Source organism: Garra rufa, chromosome 18 (genome assembly GCF_049309525.1).
Source record: "Garra rufa chromosome 18, GarRuf1.0, whole genome shotgun sequence".
In the NCBI taxonomy this organism is placed as follows: domain Eukaryota; kingdom Metazoa; phylum Chordata; class Actinopteri; order Cypriniformes; family Cyprinidae; genus Garra; species Garra rufa.
The window spans coordinates 34,180,477-34,197,748 of NC_133378.1; the positions used below are offsets into that span (position 1 = coordinate 34,180,477).

Below are 17,272 nucleotides of genomic sequence, written 5' to 3' on the forward strand. Positions count from 1 at the left end.
CATCCAGGCATCTTTCAATCTTGGTTTCGTTTATGAGAGTAACTCAGAGTAGAATTGACAAATGGCAAATAAGCAAACCTCTGTTGTAGCCCTTAGCCTAAATTTACATGTTTGCTGATGACATGAAACACGTTTTTCTTGTTGTCCCAGTTTTGGTGATCAGAAAGAGCAAAACCTTGCTCACTGTGACCATATGTTCTGCTTCCAAGAAAATAATACTAGAGGTTTTTATATAGGTAAACTAATATATAATATATAATAATTAATAATATACACATTTAATTTGAAATAAATAAATGTAGTAATAAAATAAAGACTTTGTTTGCTTTGTTCCATCCACAGTCTTTAGACACTGGTGTAGGCATATTGTGGGTACACCATGCCAGATCCAAGAGTTGGATCAACTGATCAGCTAAATGAACATATTTGTGCTTTGTGCGTCTTTGAGGGCCAGTGATTCCTGTGACAACCTGACATGTCAACATCATGAAATCAGCTGGTTTTTAACTATGTTAGTAGCCTGATTGCTCCTTGAAAACTATAAATGGACATAGACATACATCTTACTAGATAGACATTTTTCATAAACGTTTGCATAGCCAAATTGACTACCTACCTTATTGACACAGCATCAGAAATATGTTAACTTCAAAAGCCACACCTAAAGGGCCTTATAAACTGATCGCTCTTGTCAACTGTGACAGCTGCCATTGTTGCAGACATGCAATTGCGTGCAATCACTTTCGCATGCGTGTCGGTGCCAGTGCCGGCCCTTATAAGATATGAGCAAAAGTTTTAATTGTTTTAAAGTGTTTACTTTTTTAACATTTGTATTGTTAGATAACCGAGTAAGATACCCAATACTTACTAGATTTAAAGGGTTAGTTCACCGAAAATTGAAAACTGACCCATGATTTACTCACCCTCAAGCCATCCTAGGTGTATATGACCTTCTTTTTTAGATGAAGACAATCATGCTCTGGCTCTTCCAGTTTTATAATGGCAGTGGGTGGGTGTTTCTGTTCAACAGTCCAAAAGAAGTCCAATAAAACGTATCCATCCATAATAAAAAAAAAAAAGATGCAAATAAAGGCCTCTTGTAGCAAATCGATGCATTTTTGTATAAGAAAAAATATCCATATTTAAAATGTTAAAAACTATTTTCTGTAGTTTGCGCTAGCTGTCATATTTGTGTGGGCGGATGATGTATGTGTAGTGCATGCGCGGCTAAGAAAGTGATGAACGCAGAAGTGCAAAGGAGAGAGCAAAACAAAACACTGGTCATGAATTAGAAGTACAAAATGAGGATTTATAAAGAAAAATGTCGGAGGATTTTGATACAAGCCAAGTGGAGACTAAAGTAAGAAAACTTTGCTCCTGTACACAAACTCTCAGCCGCGCTTGCACAATGCCGACATCCTACGTCATCTGCCCGGATTGCCTTGCATTTATGTCAGTAGCACAAGCTAGAGAAAAGTGATTATTACATTTTAAATATGAATATTTTTCTTACAAAAATGCATCGATTTGCTACAGGAGTCCTTTATTCTGCCCCCGGAGCCATGTGGAGCCATTTTTATTATGGATGGATGCACATTATTGGACTTCTTTTGGACTGTTGAACAGAAACACCCGCCCACTACCATTATAAAGCTTGAAAGAACTAGGACAATTTTTAATATAACTCTGATTGGATTCATCTGAAAGAAGAAAGTCATATAAACCTACGATGCCTTAGGGGTGAGTATCATAGGCTAATTTTCCTTTTTGGGTGAACTAACCTTTTAAAGTGTAATTTGGCAAAAAAAACAAACAAAAAAATCCTGTTATCATCAACGCAGAATGAATTTTGGGAGAGTCTGGGCCCTGAAGAATCTATTTATATCCTTTGAGGCCTGTGAAATAAAGGATGCATTTCTACGCCACATTTGAAGGATAATTTGATTTGGGACAGCCATCGTCTGTGCCGTTGTGATACATTTGGTCTTTGCAATGCAGCAACTGCAGTGCCGGTCAGAGGTGTCAAGTAACGAAGTACAAATACTTCGTTACCTTACTTAAGTAGAAATTTTGAGTATCTATACTTTACTGGAGTAATTATTTTTCAGACGACTTTTTACTTCTACTCCTTACATTTTCACGCAATTATCTGTACTTTCTACTCCTTACATTTTAAAAATAGACTCGTTACTCCTATTTCTTTTCGGCTAGTTTTCATTCATGTCATCTTTCAAAAAAAAAAAACTATCCAGATAAATTGCGCCATCCACATAGAGTGAATTTGGTTGTGGTTGGATGAGAAGTATAAACATATACCATTCCGACACCCTATTGGTTTGTACACGATCCATCACACCTGCACGTGACATGACACAAATCACGTCACACTCCTGGCCATCGGGGAGAACCGGGACATTCCCGGTGGGCCGATCGCCGAAGAGAGGCAGACCTCCCGCATATTATGCGCTATTTTAAATGACATTCGAAACTGCAAATAGTCCAAAAGTGTGACGTGGCGGAATCAGTCACCCGCACAGCGCGATGCAAAGTGATAAATAGCGCAAGTTCAAGTTGCTTGACGCATTTAGATTTAACACAGAATTGTGTTAGGCAGTTGTGTGATATGAGAACATTAAAGGTTCTGTAGGTTCTGCTGGGCTGCTGAAAACAGCTGCATGAGGAGGTAAAGTGATAAACGTCAATACATAATTACTGTCATTTTTTTATTAAAATTTTCATAGTTTATTATTATGAATTATTTAAAAAAACATAACCATTGTAATTTTATTCTTGTGACGACATCTTACTAATACTAGTCAGTATATATCTGGATTTTAAGCAATAATTTCTTTCTTTTTAAATATTAAGTTGTAATTCATTTTAATTGGAGTAAAATGTTAATTCAGTAAGAGCCTGATTAAAGATAAATATCAGTGCCTTATATAAATGAGGTGTTTACTATACATATTAAAGTTCTTAAAGGGACAGTTCACCCAAAAATAAAAATTTTCATTATTTACTCAACATCATGTAATTTCAATCCTGTATGAACTTCTTTCTTCTGTGGAACATAAAGGAAGATACTTTGAGAAATTCAAAAATTGTGTCTATAGAGTAGAATTCAAGGGTAAACAAATATGTTTGGTTACATTCTACAAAATATCTTTTGTGTTCTACAAAAGTAAGTAATTTTTACAGAATTTCTTAGCAATAAAAGTCCTGCATTCTAGCTCAAAATCAATGCTTTACTGCATGCATTTTTATGTGACAAAAATGCATTATTAATTTTATAAATTATTAATAAAAGTCGCATTTGAATTCAGTATCTAACATTATTTGATTCTGTCCTGTTTTATTCATTCATTTATTTACTTTAATTAAAGGCCCTATAATCCAACAAAACTCACGGGGGAACTTGTAGGCTGGATGGGCTGGATTTGTCCAAGGCCAAATGTTAACCCCAGTCCAGCCCTGCACTCCAGCAAGGATATAGCCAGTGTTCGGGTCATTACTCAAAAAAGATGATTTCTTACAAGTTATTATTTCTCGACTACTTGCTTATTTATCAAACGGGTGCTTTCTCTTCATCCTCTGCAAATGAAGCTATAGTAGGTAGTTTGATAGAAAGACGTTTGAATAAATAATAGTTTGCGATTGACAACGCGATTGACAATGTTGCGATAACAATACTTATAGGCAGCAACTAATCATCATATCTTCCGCTCCATGAAACACGTTAATGCTCAGTAGTACACATTTATGGTTCTTTAATGTAGCCTATTTGCATTGTAATAAAATGCGTTTATTTTCAATTGGCAAATATGCAGCTAAAACAGGTAGCCTAGTGCATTCCAAATTTTTCAACATTAACATTTTAATATAACATAGTCATTATGGCCTTTAGAAATGTTTTTTGGGGAGGTGGGGTAGTGCACAATAGGCCCCTGTGGCGCGGCCTAAGCTTTGGTCCTTAATGGCATTTTTTTCCCTTACATTACTTTTACTTTTTTACTTTAAGTAGTTTTGAAACCAGTACTTTTATACTTTTACTTGAGTAAAAAGCTTGAGTTGATACTTCAACTTCTACAAAAGTCTTTTTAAATCTTAGTATCTATACTTCTACTTGAGTAATGAATGTGAATACTTTTGACACCACTGGTGCCGGTTATATTGTTGCGACAGGAGGTGGAAAATTACTGTTTCTATTCTGTCAGTAGACTATTGCTACGCAACCAAATATTATGTGATTTTCAAAGTCATCAAATTGACTACTGATTGTTTTCCTTAGCAACATAAATAATCCATATACTATCAAAGCTGTTCCATTTATTATGCATTTCAGCAAAAGTTACAGTCTATTATTTTGGTCATTTTGAAATTCAAAATGAATGTCAAACATTTTTATTTACTGTTATTTCACTATTTAACAGACAACACTGTGTAATAATTGTGGTGCTTTTAATTAAGCAATTAAAAAAACAGTTGCAAACTTTTCACAAAATACATATGTTTGACTCATCAATAAAATGTGCAATACCTTACATTTTAATGCCAAATTATATGTAATTTCTAATTAATTTAACTTGCACTGTAAAGTTTTCCTCAACACACACTTATACATACATATGGTAAGCAAAACTGGTCCAAATTAATCATATTCTATTACATTTATATGATCTTGAATTTGGATCAGCATGTTGTTTTATTATATAAAAAGAAAAAGCAAGCTAGTGCCTACAAATAGATATATAGAATACAACAAGAACAGAGAAGCTTGTATTAGTTTTTTTTTTTTTAAGAAAACAAGCAGTAAGTAAATGAATAGAGTACAGTATAAGTCTAATAGGGCAAGTTTTTTAAAAAAAAGAATAGAATTAGAATAGAGGGTGCTAGAGTTAGAGGGTCAAATAAAGATGGAAGAGATGTGTTTAACAGATTCTTGAAGATGGCTAAGCTGCTCGGATTGAGTTGGGCAGGTCATTCCACCGGGAGGGTACATTTAATGTGAAAGTCTGTGAAAGTGATTTTGTGCCTCTTTGGTATGGCACAATAAAGTGCCATTCACTAGCAGAACACAAGCTTCTAGAGGGCACCTAAGTCTGAAGTAATGAATTTAGGTAAAGGAGAGCAGAGCCAGTGGTGGTTTTGTAGGCAAACATTAATGCCTTGAATTAATGCAGCTATTAGTAGCCAGTGCAAATTGATGAAGAGAGGTGTGATGTGCATGGCTGGAAGACCTGCCAAAAGAGCATTGTAATAGTCTAGCCTGGACAGAACAAGAGCTTGAACATAGAGTTGTGAAGCATGTTCTGAAAGAAAGGGCCTGATCTTCCTGATGTTGAGTAAAGCAAATCTGCAGGACCGGGCAGTTTTAGCAATGTGGTCTGAGAAAGTCAGCTGGTCATCAATTACAACTCCAAGGAGTTATGGTTGATGTGCCTAACAGGATGGTTAAATTGTGAAAAAACTATGGGTTTGATGGAACCACAAGTTCTGTCTTGACAAGGTTGAGTTGAAGATGATGGTCCTTCATCCAGCAAGAAATATCTGTTAGACAAGCTGACTTCCAAGTTTTAATTCAGTTAAAAAAAGCAACAGTAAAAAAGTGGATAACAAGTGCTATTAAAGTTGTTCATATAAAAAAATGGATTTTGAGAGCCAACATCTGTCTCACAGACCTACAGCCTTTAACAGAAAATACTTCCTCTTTTTCAGGGTAGAATGGCATGGCTCTGGCCACTTGATCTGCCAGTTTAAAGTCTTGGGGTATTTTCAGATGAACCATCTCAGTCATGACACACTGGCGCACATGCTTTAGCTCCAGAGGTAGGAAAGGAATATAATGATCAACCAGATCATCTATGATACTAGAGCGCAGAAATTTACCTGTAGAACAGACATACAAAAAAATTACTTATTTAATGCATATAATAAAAGAACGTAACCGAATATTCATTAAGGGATAAACCAATTTAAAAAATATATGTAACAGAATATAACAAAAATAGATTAAACCAGTGTGGGATATAGGTTAATGTTCTTTTTTTTAATGATTTACCTGACATATAGGTATGTTTGTGTTAATGAATGACAAAAATACATTTTTGATTTATTCATAACAAGGTAAAAGCATTTTGGGGATGACTACTTTATATACAAACTCATGTAGGCTAAACATATATGCACATAATTCAATAAAATCTCATACTCTTTTCATTCATGATGTTCATACTGATCGCTTTCCGATCTTTGCCTTCTCGCCAGAAATCCAGAGCCAATTTGGAAAGCATTTGCCCTCCTGCATTACTACAAATAAACACAGCTCAGTCACAGAGTCACAATTTTGGGAGAGTGGAGGAAATAATTTACAGAATTACATTTTATGTTGCATTACTAATATGTTGCTTACAACGTAAATGTTGAAATTAAAACAAAATCAAACTTCTGATTTTAGTGCATCACCTGAGAAAAATGAAGATTGCTTTGCGAAATGACACTCCATCTATATGGGCACTGTAGCCCAGAAAAGGTTTTATGACGTCGATCAGCTCTGGAAGCATGTAGTCCATTTGATCAAATATGAACATGGAGCGGGGAAAACTTGATACATTTCCAGAAATCCATTTCTTTAGATTTGCCTGAAGAACATGCAAACACAAGCTCACTAAATTGTGTTTGGATGTATGCTTAAATTAAGAAAAAAGAAAAAAAAAAGTATAAAAAAAACATAAAAATAACTCACAGGGTTTAATCTGCTCTTACAGACATATCTATTGACAAAACACTGGCAACACTTACACCTATTTTGAACTATCTTAGTGAAATATGTATTATTTACTTACACTGTAGATGTGTAAATCATCCTTGTATGAAAAATGAAGGTAAGGTGAAAATAAGTGAACATTCTCGCTGTTTTTCCCTTTTTTGTAAATGTTTCTTGCGATGATTGTAGTAACATGATTTTTTCCAGTTCCTGTAGTCCCGTAGAAAGAGAGGACCAGTGGTTTGTTTGGGTTGCTGTCAGTCATAAATGATGTTACAGCTTTTAATACAACATCAGACACAACGTGCTGCCCATAGAGAGATTGTCTTAAATCTTCCTTCAAACCTGAAAATGTGAATGTAACAAGACATTAATCAGGGAAAATTATCAGGCAAGACACTTTAAAACAAATTATTAATTTCACCACATAAAGTAAGCCATATCTATAATGTTCAAAATGCTATATTAAAACATAACCTACATATGAGATTTCATTACACAGGTACTATAGAAGTAGTTCAAAATGTGACTGAAAGTGAAGATTTACATAAAAAGCTTAGCTAATGTACTTGGATTTGCTAATAAAAACTTATAAACATAGCAAATATATATGATAAATTATAATTATTTTGACTCACGTTTCGAATCAAAAACCAGATAATCCGGTTCAAATGTCTCCAACATTTGCTCAGCCAATTTTTTACCCATAATATCCCAGACTTCACCTAGCCAACTCAAATCTGATGCTGCTAATGTTAAATTAGACGCCAGAAATAAAACTACAAAAAGATGCAATTTCATCATGAAAGCTATCCTTAGTTCGTAGAACTCTGAGAAACCTGACAGATGTAGGTGGAGCCTAATACACGCCCTCAGAAATATTCAGCAAGCTGATTGGCTTAGCTATACAATAACAGATTGCAGTTCCCACCTTGGCCTCAGTCAAACATAGAGAATAGGTATAGTTGATAATAATAGACTAGTAAATTGTTTTCAATGATTGAACCATTTTGGTTTTTCTTTGTGTAGCCTGCATGTTAGCAATAAATCTTCTTATTTTATTTATTAAATATATACTTTTGTATGTCACAGGTCCCTCCACACCACAGGCTGCAGTAGAAACTCAAAATAAAAACGGACAAAAATCACAATTAACCAGTCTTTCCACATAGCTTCGACACTGCTTCAAACAGGTAATGTCATCCAAGTAGTCTTATGTGCACGTGAGCCGCTTGAAAATACACATGATTACCAGCGGGTGGAGCCAAATATTTACAAGTAGGCTATTATTCAGACAACCTTGCAGATGAATTTCTAAACCACTATGAATTATCCACCTTTTTCCTGAGTAACCGATAGTAAAATGTAAAATAGTAAAATGTCAATTAGTCAAAAAACTAGAAGGTGAGTAAAAAAAGAATAAAAAAGAATAATGAAAATAAAAATCAAGAATAAGAAATAAGATTCTCTAATCATCTATACAAAGAAAGCTATATTATGCTTTCATCACATCAGTCCACCTATCCATATCTCTATATTCTCCTTTGATCCAATTGATTTGTCTTATAGGTTTTATGTTTGATGCCCTAATCCCTCTGCATTTACCCGGGCTTGGGACTGGCACAAATAGGACACTGGCTTGTGCCCTTTTGATGCTGTATTTAAGGTTTTTTGTGTTTGTTTGTTTATCTATCTATCCTTTCATTTTTTTGTCTTTTATTTTACTTATATATTTTTTAATTTCTTTTTTTGTGTATTTTTTTGTCGTTTTTATTTCTTAGTTTTGTACTACCACCCGATGAGCCGGTGTAGTGACAAATTGAGACCGCCCCGAAATCGGGTCCCCTTTAGGATCCCGGCGGTAATGCCTGATCAAAAATGTCTATATTTTTATAAAAAACAACATACATATAATACATCTAATACAATGGTGTAATTTTACTATAAAAAGTAATTTAATAACGCATACATTTGTAATTATCCACAATTTCTTTATGGAAAAACGTATTTAAATGCTATATAGCAATATAACGTCTGAATAAATAATGCACGAGTAAATCAAAGTTTAAGTGGTTTTAAATGTCAATGTATAATCAGAAAACGAGGATAATTCACTATCAGTGTAAAACGCTGTTCTATTATGTTTTAGAAACATAATTCTACTATGCAGTTTAAAAGACATTTATGGTCATTATAACGCATTTCTAACTATATAAAATATAACGTGATTGTGCAGGAATTGTAATCAGGCGCTAAAATCAATACCCATTAGAAGTCAATTGAACCAAAGAGTATGGCTGTATCCGAAATCGCCCCCTATACCCTCATTCACTATTCCCTACATTAGTCCACTCGTACAGTTCACTTGAAGGAGTGAATGAAAACGAGTGAGTGAATTCGGACACTAAGTGCACCGGAAGGACTGCCGCTTTTGCATTGTATTGCTTACTGTTTAACAATCATTTAAAACAGACAGTTCGAGTAGTAAGATTAAAGGATTTATCTTGAACTATGTCAAGGAATTTACGTATAAACCCTGGTTAAAAAAGTTAATAATCAATTTACAACGAATTGTTACCTGTGTTGTACGCTGTATTACGCCATGAACCAGCGCGTTGTAAAATGAACGGATGGATGATTCAGCTGCGGGCGCCATCGTCTGGCGAGACGCGGGAATTCAGTCGGCGTGCGACTCTCTCAGTGCATTATGGGTTATCTCTAGCTGTTGAGCGTACATCGGTTGTACACGCGGTGCATTGTGGGATTGAATGAGTGCACTCGGGAATGTCCACTATGGTTTCGAACACCACTTAAAATGGCTGTCCCCTCAAATAGTGCACTATTTGAGGGTATAGGGGGCGATTTCGGATACAGCCTTATAAGTTCTTTGATTGAACCAATAAGATCACTCTGGGTCCTAATGGAGACCAGATTCCGGGTGGGGACTGGATTTCTCATGACACCGGCTCCGCTGCTACTGCTAGGTTTAGCTTTAGCAACCAGAAATCTGCTCATTGTCGACTCGTTACTTGATTCACTTCAACAAATTGTAAATGAGTGAGGAGAAAGAGAGAGAGATAAGAGAGAACAAGAACAGAGTTACAGTAATCAAATAATTCCGGTGAGAGACCGCAAAAGAAAAGTTACTTAGAACGATGTCTGAGTTTTGAGCTCTGCCGTGCTGTGACTGTGAGCAAGTGAGACAAGCAAGCGAGTAAAGTGAGCCACTCCCTCCCTACGCATCTACCAATCAGTAGCTAGTTTGAAAGCGAGCAAAGAGTGCTCTGACCATTTTACTTTAAATTTTTATGAAATTCGGAATTTTGCATGCCTTCACGTTTGGGGGGGCAGTCACAGCATTTAGGGGGGCATTGCCCCACCTTGCCCATGCCTATGTCCGGGCCCGCCTACAAGTATTTGACCTTCATACCGTTACCGTAATAAGTTCGGAATTTAGTTTCCCGGTCAAATGTCCTCCATCGCCAAAAATAAACTCACAACTACTAACTCAAGCATGCTAGCAATCAAAAACGCTAAACACAAACTTAGAATGAACAACTTTGGAAACGGTCGAACATTTGGGGTGATTTTGGCAGTTATTGTCATCCTTCACTTCGTTTTACCCTGTTATGAGTTGATGAACCACTGACATGAGTTCGGAAACATTATTTTTAGGTAAAAAAAAAACAAAACTACTTAGTGTTGCTTTAAATTAAGGTCATTGTAGTATTAAGCAGGGTGGGGCTGAAAGTCATGGAAGTGAAACAAGGCCGCTGGAGCAATTGCTAATAATGGACAAGCGCAATACATGGCTCAAAGGCAGCAGAGCTTTTATTAAGCCACAGTCAAGCACTTCCGCTTCTTCCAGCAGCGCTGTTTTTTATTATACTAGATGCGTTTAAATGCTATTGTGCATTTGTCACCTAATAAAAGGCAAAACATATTAAAGCATCTTTAATGTTTCTATGTTTCTAAATAAAACTGGAAAATCGAAAGTGTATGACGTCATTGGCAGGTGACACAGGACACTGTCCGTTACACTGGTAAAAATTGAGTATTTCTCTGGATTTACCTAAGTCAGCAAAATATACAGCACTGTTCTAGTGGTTTTTGGATAATTTGAAAAAAAAAAAACTTACATATTCTGTCTTTAAACCACCATTTGCATGCATCATCTATAAACAATAATGACAAAAAGTTATCAAAAGAATTTTTATTAGTCAAACAATTTAGAATATATAGGTTAATTCATTTTGTAGCCATGCTTAATACACTTATTGGATAAATGGATGAGTTTTTAAAAAAAAAAGCTCAGGATAGAGGAATACTTTTATCAATAGCAATAAATAAATAAATAAATAAATAAATGTTCTGCTTGACTTAGGAAGTCAGAGGAGAAAACAATTAGATTTTCACCTGTGCAGACAACGTTAAAGTGCTTATTATAGCGCCACCTATTGTCTGATAGGAGTGTTTGTGTGTGTGAGTAGTGGGGGACATTTTGGACCATCCTGCCAAATGTCAAAATGCAATTACTGCAAAAACTAAGTAAACACAAATGGGAGCTGTAAGGTCATTCTTCATTGCTGTATTTGTCCAAATCAGGAAGGGCAGCATGCTCATTTTCCTCAATATACAGCATCAACTTCTGTCTGGCAGACTTGCAGCCTTTAACAGCAAATATTTTCTCTTTTTCAGGGAAGAAGGGCATGTCTCTGGCAACTTCATCTGCCAAATCATAGTCTTGGTTGATTTTCATATGGATCATCTCAGCCATGACACACTGACGTACATGCTTCAGCTCCAGAGGTAGGAAAGGAATGTAATGATCAACCAAATGATGATCTATGATAGCAGAGTACAGAAATCCACCTGCAGAACAGACATACACATTAAAAATGAAAGAAGTTATTAGTAAAATAAATGCAACTGCATATTTAGGTTTGAGCAAAATCAATTTGAATTTCAATAATTTAAGATACAACCATTGAAAAACATACTGTGTCAATTGAGGACAAAATGAATATGACAGAGGCTATTTGCACTAAGTGAAAATAGCAGTATTTTCTTTGCACTGTGTAAAATTACAAAAAAGTAAAAGTGTAAAATTAATGCAGATTCTCCCTGAAAGATGATGTGACTTACATATATATATATATATAATGGCCAAATATTGATTGTAATATATTTTATATGTAAATATATTTTAAAATCTATACTGGCTTTTGAAATATACTGAATGTACAGTGTGTGTGTGTGTGTGTGTGTGTGTGTGTGTGTGTGTGTGTGTGTGTACATATATATATATACATATATATATAATTCTTTAATGATTTTTCAAAACATACTTTTCTTATCATTGAAAATGTCTTGAAAGATTTTAGTCTCTAGTTCCTTGCTGTTCATCCATATCTTTCCCCGATCTTTGCCTTCTTTCCAGAAATCCAGAGCTACTTCAACAATCACCTTCCCAGCTGTATTACTATAATTAAACACAACTTAGTTAGATCAATCTTTTCAGAGAGCAATTTAATTTAATTATCATTTAATAACCTGTGCTTAAATATTTCGTAGCTTACATAGTATATTGAATTTGAAAAACAAACCTCTAATTTGAGGGCTTTACCTGAGAAAAATGAATATTGCATGGCGGAATGACACTCCGTCTACACGGGCGTTGTAGTCCAGAAAGGCCTTTAAGGTGTCAATCAGCTCTGGATGCATCTTCTCCATTTCATCAAATATGAACATGGAGTGGGGAAAACGTGAAACATTTCCATGAATCCACTGCTTTAGCTGTGCCTGAATATACAGAACATGCAAATCTTAGTTGGTTCTGCTATTTGCATAACGTCTACAACTGCATGTTTTAAAATATGTAATTCTATTAAACATTATTTTTGCTTTCACAGTTTTACAAATACAATTTACCATGTTTTAGTGTAGTAATAAATCCAGGGCAAAAATGCTCTCAGTTTAACAGAAATGCAGCTTCATTAGTGCAAACATTTTAAATACAGATTCTGTAAATGAGCTAAATCCCCAGCTACAGCCTGATTTTTTGTTATAAATGTAATTTGATAAAGTCTTAGGCCAAGGCTACAAGTACTACCATTAACTCACACTGTAAACATCTAAGTTGTTTTTGTTTGGGAAATGATGTTTAGCCGTATACGTGTGAACATGCTCACTGTCTTCCCCTTTTTCATACACATTTTTTGCAATGATTCTGGTGACATGGTTTTTTCCAGTTCCTGTAGTCCCATGGAAAGAGAGCACCAGCGGTTTGTTTGGTTTGCTGTCAGTCATAAATGATGATACAGCTTTTAATACAACATCAGATGCAATGTGCTGCCCAAAGAGAGATTTTTCTAAATCTGCTTTCAAACCTGAAAGATGTGAAGATATGTGAAGTCAAAGACTGTTTGTAGGTTGCAATGATAATATTTGTACTATAAAGAAAATTGCTAAATAACCTAGAAAGCTCACACATTTCAATATTGTTGCATTTTATGTTTCAGTACAATGAAATCACACCTAAAACAAACAAAAAAAGTACAATCACAAAATAAAATGTTGTTAGTTGTTAAGCAGACTGTAGCTTAAGCTAGACTTGTGCAGGTTTGCTGGCCTCAGCTGGACAAATTTCTCATGAAAAACCAGAGAAGTACACCAAAAGAATCTGGCACATTTTCTGCATTTTTGAAACTTTTATGACCACATGACAAATTATTTCTAAAACTGTATAAAATAACATTTGAAAGTAATTTTATAATAACACTGAAAATTAAAAACAATATTGCTGTAATTCAGAAAGGGAATCATTATGAAGAGTGTAATTTCATTTCTTTTCATCCCCCATTCTTTCATTAATGCTGTTTGTCTTCTTAAAACCACTTGACTACATATATGTGGTACCACATTAAACGTAATATGGGAATTTGCTATCAACATTAAAACCACATGGGAATAAACATTTTGCTGTCACATAGGATAAAAAAGTTACGCAACCCTTTTACTACCAAAGTTGTTGTGAAGTTATTTGACAAATTCACCTGCATATCTGTTGGAAACAAAGCTAACATTTGAAGCAAATGAACCATAAATAACTCAAAAGTATATTGCCAAAACATACAGTACATTATTTTGCAGTTTTACTTACCTTTAGGGTCAAAAGGCAGCAAACCGTCCCGTTCAAAAAAGGTATAAATCACATAAGATGCAGCAGCCGCAAACACATCCAGAACACCTGAAGATAATCTTATATTGGTCACCAGCAATAAAACTAATAACAAATGCTGTGCATTCATTGTGAAGGTCAATAATCTAGGCCCCTTTTAGTCTCAGTTTCGTTTTTTGGAAAGTAACTAAAAGAACTGACGGATTAAGAGTAAACTGCACTCGTTCAGGAAATGCGTAGATGTCTTTTATAGCCTAAGGTATGCACATGATGTCACAGAAGGGAGTCGCTGCAGTTACACCCACTGAGTGTAAACAAGTGGCAGTCCTCTGCAGTGTTAGGGTTTAGCTTGAATGCCACGAAAAAACACACAAGACATGTAAAATGGGAAAGAGCCATACGACTGACCATACAACTGTAGAAAGGTGACCCTGGACCACAAAACCAGTAATAAGGGTCAGTTTTTTGAAATTGAGATTTAAACATCTTCTGAAAGCTGTATAAGCAATCTTTCCATTGATGTATGGTATGTTGATTTACTGATATGACAACATTTGGCTGAGATACAACTGTTTGAACATCTAGAATATAAGGGTGCAAGAAATAAAAATACTGAAGAAATCGCTTTTTAAGTTGTCCACATTAAGTTCTTAGCAATGCATATTACTAATCCAAAAGTACATTTTGATAAATGTAGGATAGGATGTTTACATAATGTACCTACTTACGACTGGTTTTGTGCTCCTGGGTCACAAATCGTAACTCTATCTTCTTTTTGCAGACTGCTGAAACCAACAGCAATTTCAAGCAAATTTGAAGACACCACTAGAATCCAGACTACAAGCATGAAAACTCGTTTTTCTTGTTTTCCCAGTTTCTGGCATGTTGATGTTAACTTGCTGTAACCATGACCACCACAGAACTTTACGAACTCTTAAATAATATTTTTTCATTATGTATGAAAAATGGTTTTGTTTTGCATATTGTTTATTCCTTATGTGTTCATTTTGTGATTGAGTCTCTTGAGTCTAGCTCCAACCCCAATTAAACACAACTGAATCAGCTAAGCAAGGTCTTACTAGGCATACAGTGAGGGAAGATTTATTTGACCCCCCACTGATTTTGTACGTTTGCCCACTGACAAAGAAATGATCAGTCTACAGTTTTGATGGTATGTTTATTTGAACAAAGAGAGACAGAATAACAACTAAAAAAATCCAGAAAAACACATTTTAAAAAAATGTATCAATTGATTTGCATTTTAATGAGTGAAATAAGTATTTCGCAAAACATGACTTAATACTTGGCGGCAAAACCCTTGTTGGCAATCACAGAGGTCAGACGTTTCTTGTAGTTGGCCAGCAGGTTTGCACACATCTCAGGAGGGATTTTGTGCCCCTTCTCTTTGCAGATCCTCCCCAAGTCATTCAAGTTTCGAGGCTGACATTTGGCAACTCGAACCTTCAACTCCCTCCACAGATTTTCTATGGGATTAAGGTCTGGAGACTGGCTAGACCACTCCAGGACCTTAATATGCTTCTTTGTTTTCTTGCCCATGTGTTATGGATCATTGTCATGCTGGAATACCCATCCACAACCCATTTTCAATGCCCTGGCTTATATTTTTTCTTTTTTGTTTTACCCTAACTGGGTATGGGCAGGATTTTTCCTGTCCCATTTAACCAATATTAACTTCATATTATTAATATTAATAAATATGATATTGTCTACCTTAAATATGCACTATATACCATACTCATTGATATAGTTGTAACTTCTGTCTGACAGACTTGCAGCCTTTCACAGAAAATATTCTCTCTTTTTCAGGGAAGAAGGGCATGTCTCTGGCCACTTTATCTGCCAGCTCATGGTCTTGAGTCATATTCAAATGAAGCATCTGAGCCATGACACACTGACGCACATGCTTCAGCTCCAGAGGTAAGAAAAGGAACATAGTGATCAATCAGGTGCTTCTTTATTAGACTGGAGTGTGAAAATCCACCTGCTGAACAGACATACACAAAAAAAGTGTAATAGTGTTTCTAGAGGAACATATTTAATGTATGCAATACAAAAATGTAACCAAATAATGTTAATCCAAAATACATTTATCATTTATTCTATACAAGGTAAAGAGTCTCGTGAATGACTGCTTGTCATATACAGTTGAAATCCCCCGTTCAGAATCTGCAAAATGTTAATTATTTTACCAAAATAAGAGGGATTATACAAAATGCATGTTATTTTTTATTTAGTTCTGACCTGAATAAGATATTTCACATAGAAGATGTTTACATATAGTCCACAAAAGAAAATAATAGTTGAATTTATAAAAAATGGACCCGGTTCAAAAGTTTACATACACTTGATTCTTAATACTGTGTTGTTACCTGAATGATCCACAGCTGTGTTTTTGTGTTTCGTGATATTTGTTCATGAGTCCCTTGTTTGTCCTGAACAATTAAACGGCCTGCTGTTCTTCAAAAAAAAAAAAAAAAAGGCCCACTTCATGTCCCACAAATTCTTTGAATTTCCAGCATTTTGGTGTATTTGAACCCTTTTTTTCAACAATGACTGTATGATTTTAAGATCCATCTTTTCTCACAGATGACATTATAACTATTACAGAAGGTTCAAATACTCACTGATGCTCCAGAAGGAAAAAACATGCATTAAGAGCCGGAGGGTTAAAACCTTTTGAATTTGAAGATCAGGGTAAATGAATGCAACTTATTTTGTCTTTTGGGAAACATGTAACTATCTCCTGTAGCCTCTGAAGGGCAGTACTAAATTAAAAAAAATATGATATTTAGGCAAAATAAAAAAATGTACAGATCTCCATTCTTTTCAAAAGTTTTCACCCCCGATTCTTAATGCATAGTTTTTTCTTTTAGAGCATCAGTGAGCATTTGAACCTTCTGTAATAGTTGCATATGAGTCCTTCAGTTGTTCTCAGTGTGAAAAAATGGATCTTAAAATCATACAGTCATTGTTGGAAAGGGTTCAAATACACAAAAATGCTGGAAAACCAAAGAATTTGTACGACCTGAAGGATTTTTATGAAGAACAGCAGGCAGTTTAACTGTTCAGGACAAACAAGGGACTCTTGAACAACTATCACTAAACAAAAAACACAGCTGTGGATCTTTCAGGTAACAACACAGTATTAAGAAACTTTTAAACAGGGTTATTTTTTTTATAAATTTAACTATTATTTTCTTTTTTGGACTATATGTAAACATCTTTTATGTGAAATATCTTATTCAGGTCAGTACTAAATAGACAATAACATGCATTTTGTATGATCCCTTTTATTTTGGTCTAATAAT

General features: G+C 35.0%; 2 protein-coding genes and 1 pseudogene across 2 annotated transcripts; all 3 read right to left on the reverse strand.

Annotated features, from left to right (window-relative positions):
- Window positions 1–5,632: 5,632 nt before the first annotated feature.
- LOC141290608 (torsin-1B-like) lies at window positions 5,633–7,121 on the reverse strand (the record flags this gene model as incomplete). Its single annotated transcript, XM_073822721.1, has 4 exons — window positions 5,633–5,886; window positions 6,209–6,306; window positions 6,463–6,638; window positions 6,843–7,121. Coding segments are annotated over 4 exons (807 nt in total), but the record flags the coding sequence as incomplete, so codon positions are not given.
- Window positions 7,122–11,336: 4,215 nt separating this feature from the next.
- Window positions 11,337–13,139, reverse strand: LOC141290609 (torsin-1A-like). The gene is made up of 4 exons (XM_073822722.1): window positions 12,887–13,139; window positions 12,390–12,565; window positions 12,112–12,245; window positions 11,337–11,635 (listed from the first exon to the last, which is right to left on the reverse strand). Exons 1-4 carry the CDS (start codon window positions 13,070–13,072, stop codon window positions 11,337–11,339), a joined length of 795 nt encoding a protein of 264 aa, XP_073678823.1. The 5' UTR covers window positions 13,073–13,139.
- A 1,962-nt stretch (window positions 13,140–15,101) lies between these two features.
- Window positions 15,102–17,272, reverse strand: part of LOC141290610 (torsin-1A-like) — a 41,036-nt pseudogene continuing 38,865 nt past the window's right edge.

Excerpts from the sequence above, each read along its gene's own strand:
- LOC141290609 (XM_073822722.1), bottom strand. The coding sequence starts at position 13,072 with ATGACTGACAGCAAACCAAACAAACCGCTGGTGCTCTCTTTCCATGGG. Across the intron at positions 12,246-12,389 it reads GCAATATTCATTTTTCTCAG|TAATACAGCTGGGAAGGTGA; the intron begins GTAAAGCCCTCA and ends GTTTAATTATAG. Across the intron at positions 11,636-12,111 it reads CATTTTCAATGATAAGAAAA|GTGGATTTCTGTACTCTGCT; the intron begins GTATGTTTTGAA and ends TCTGTTCTGCAG.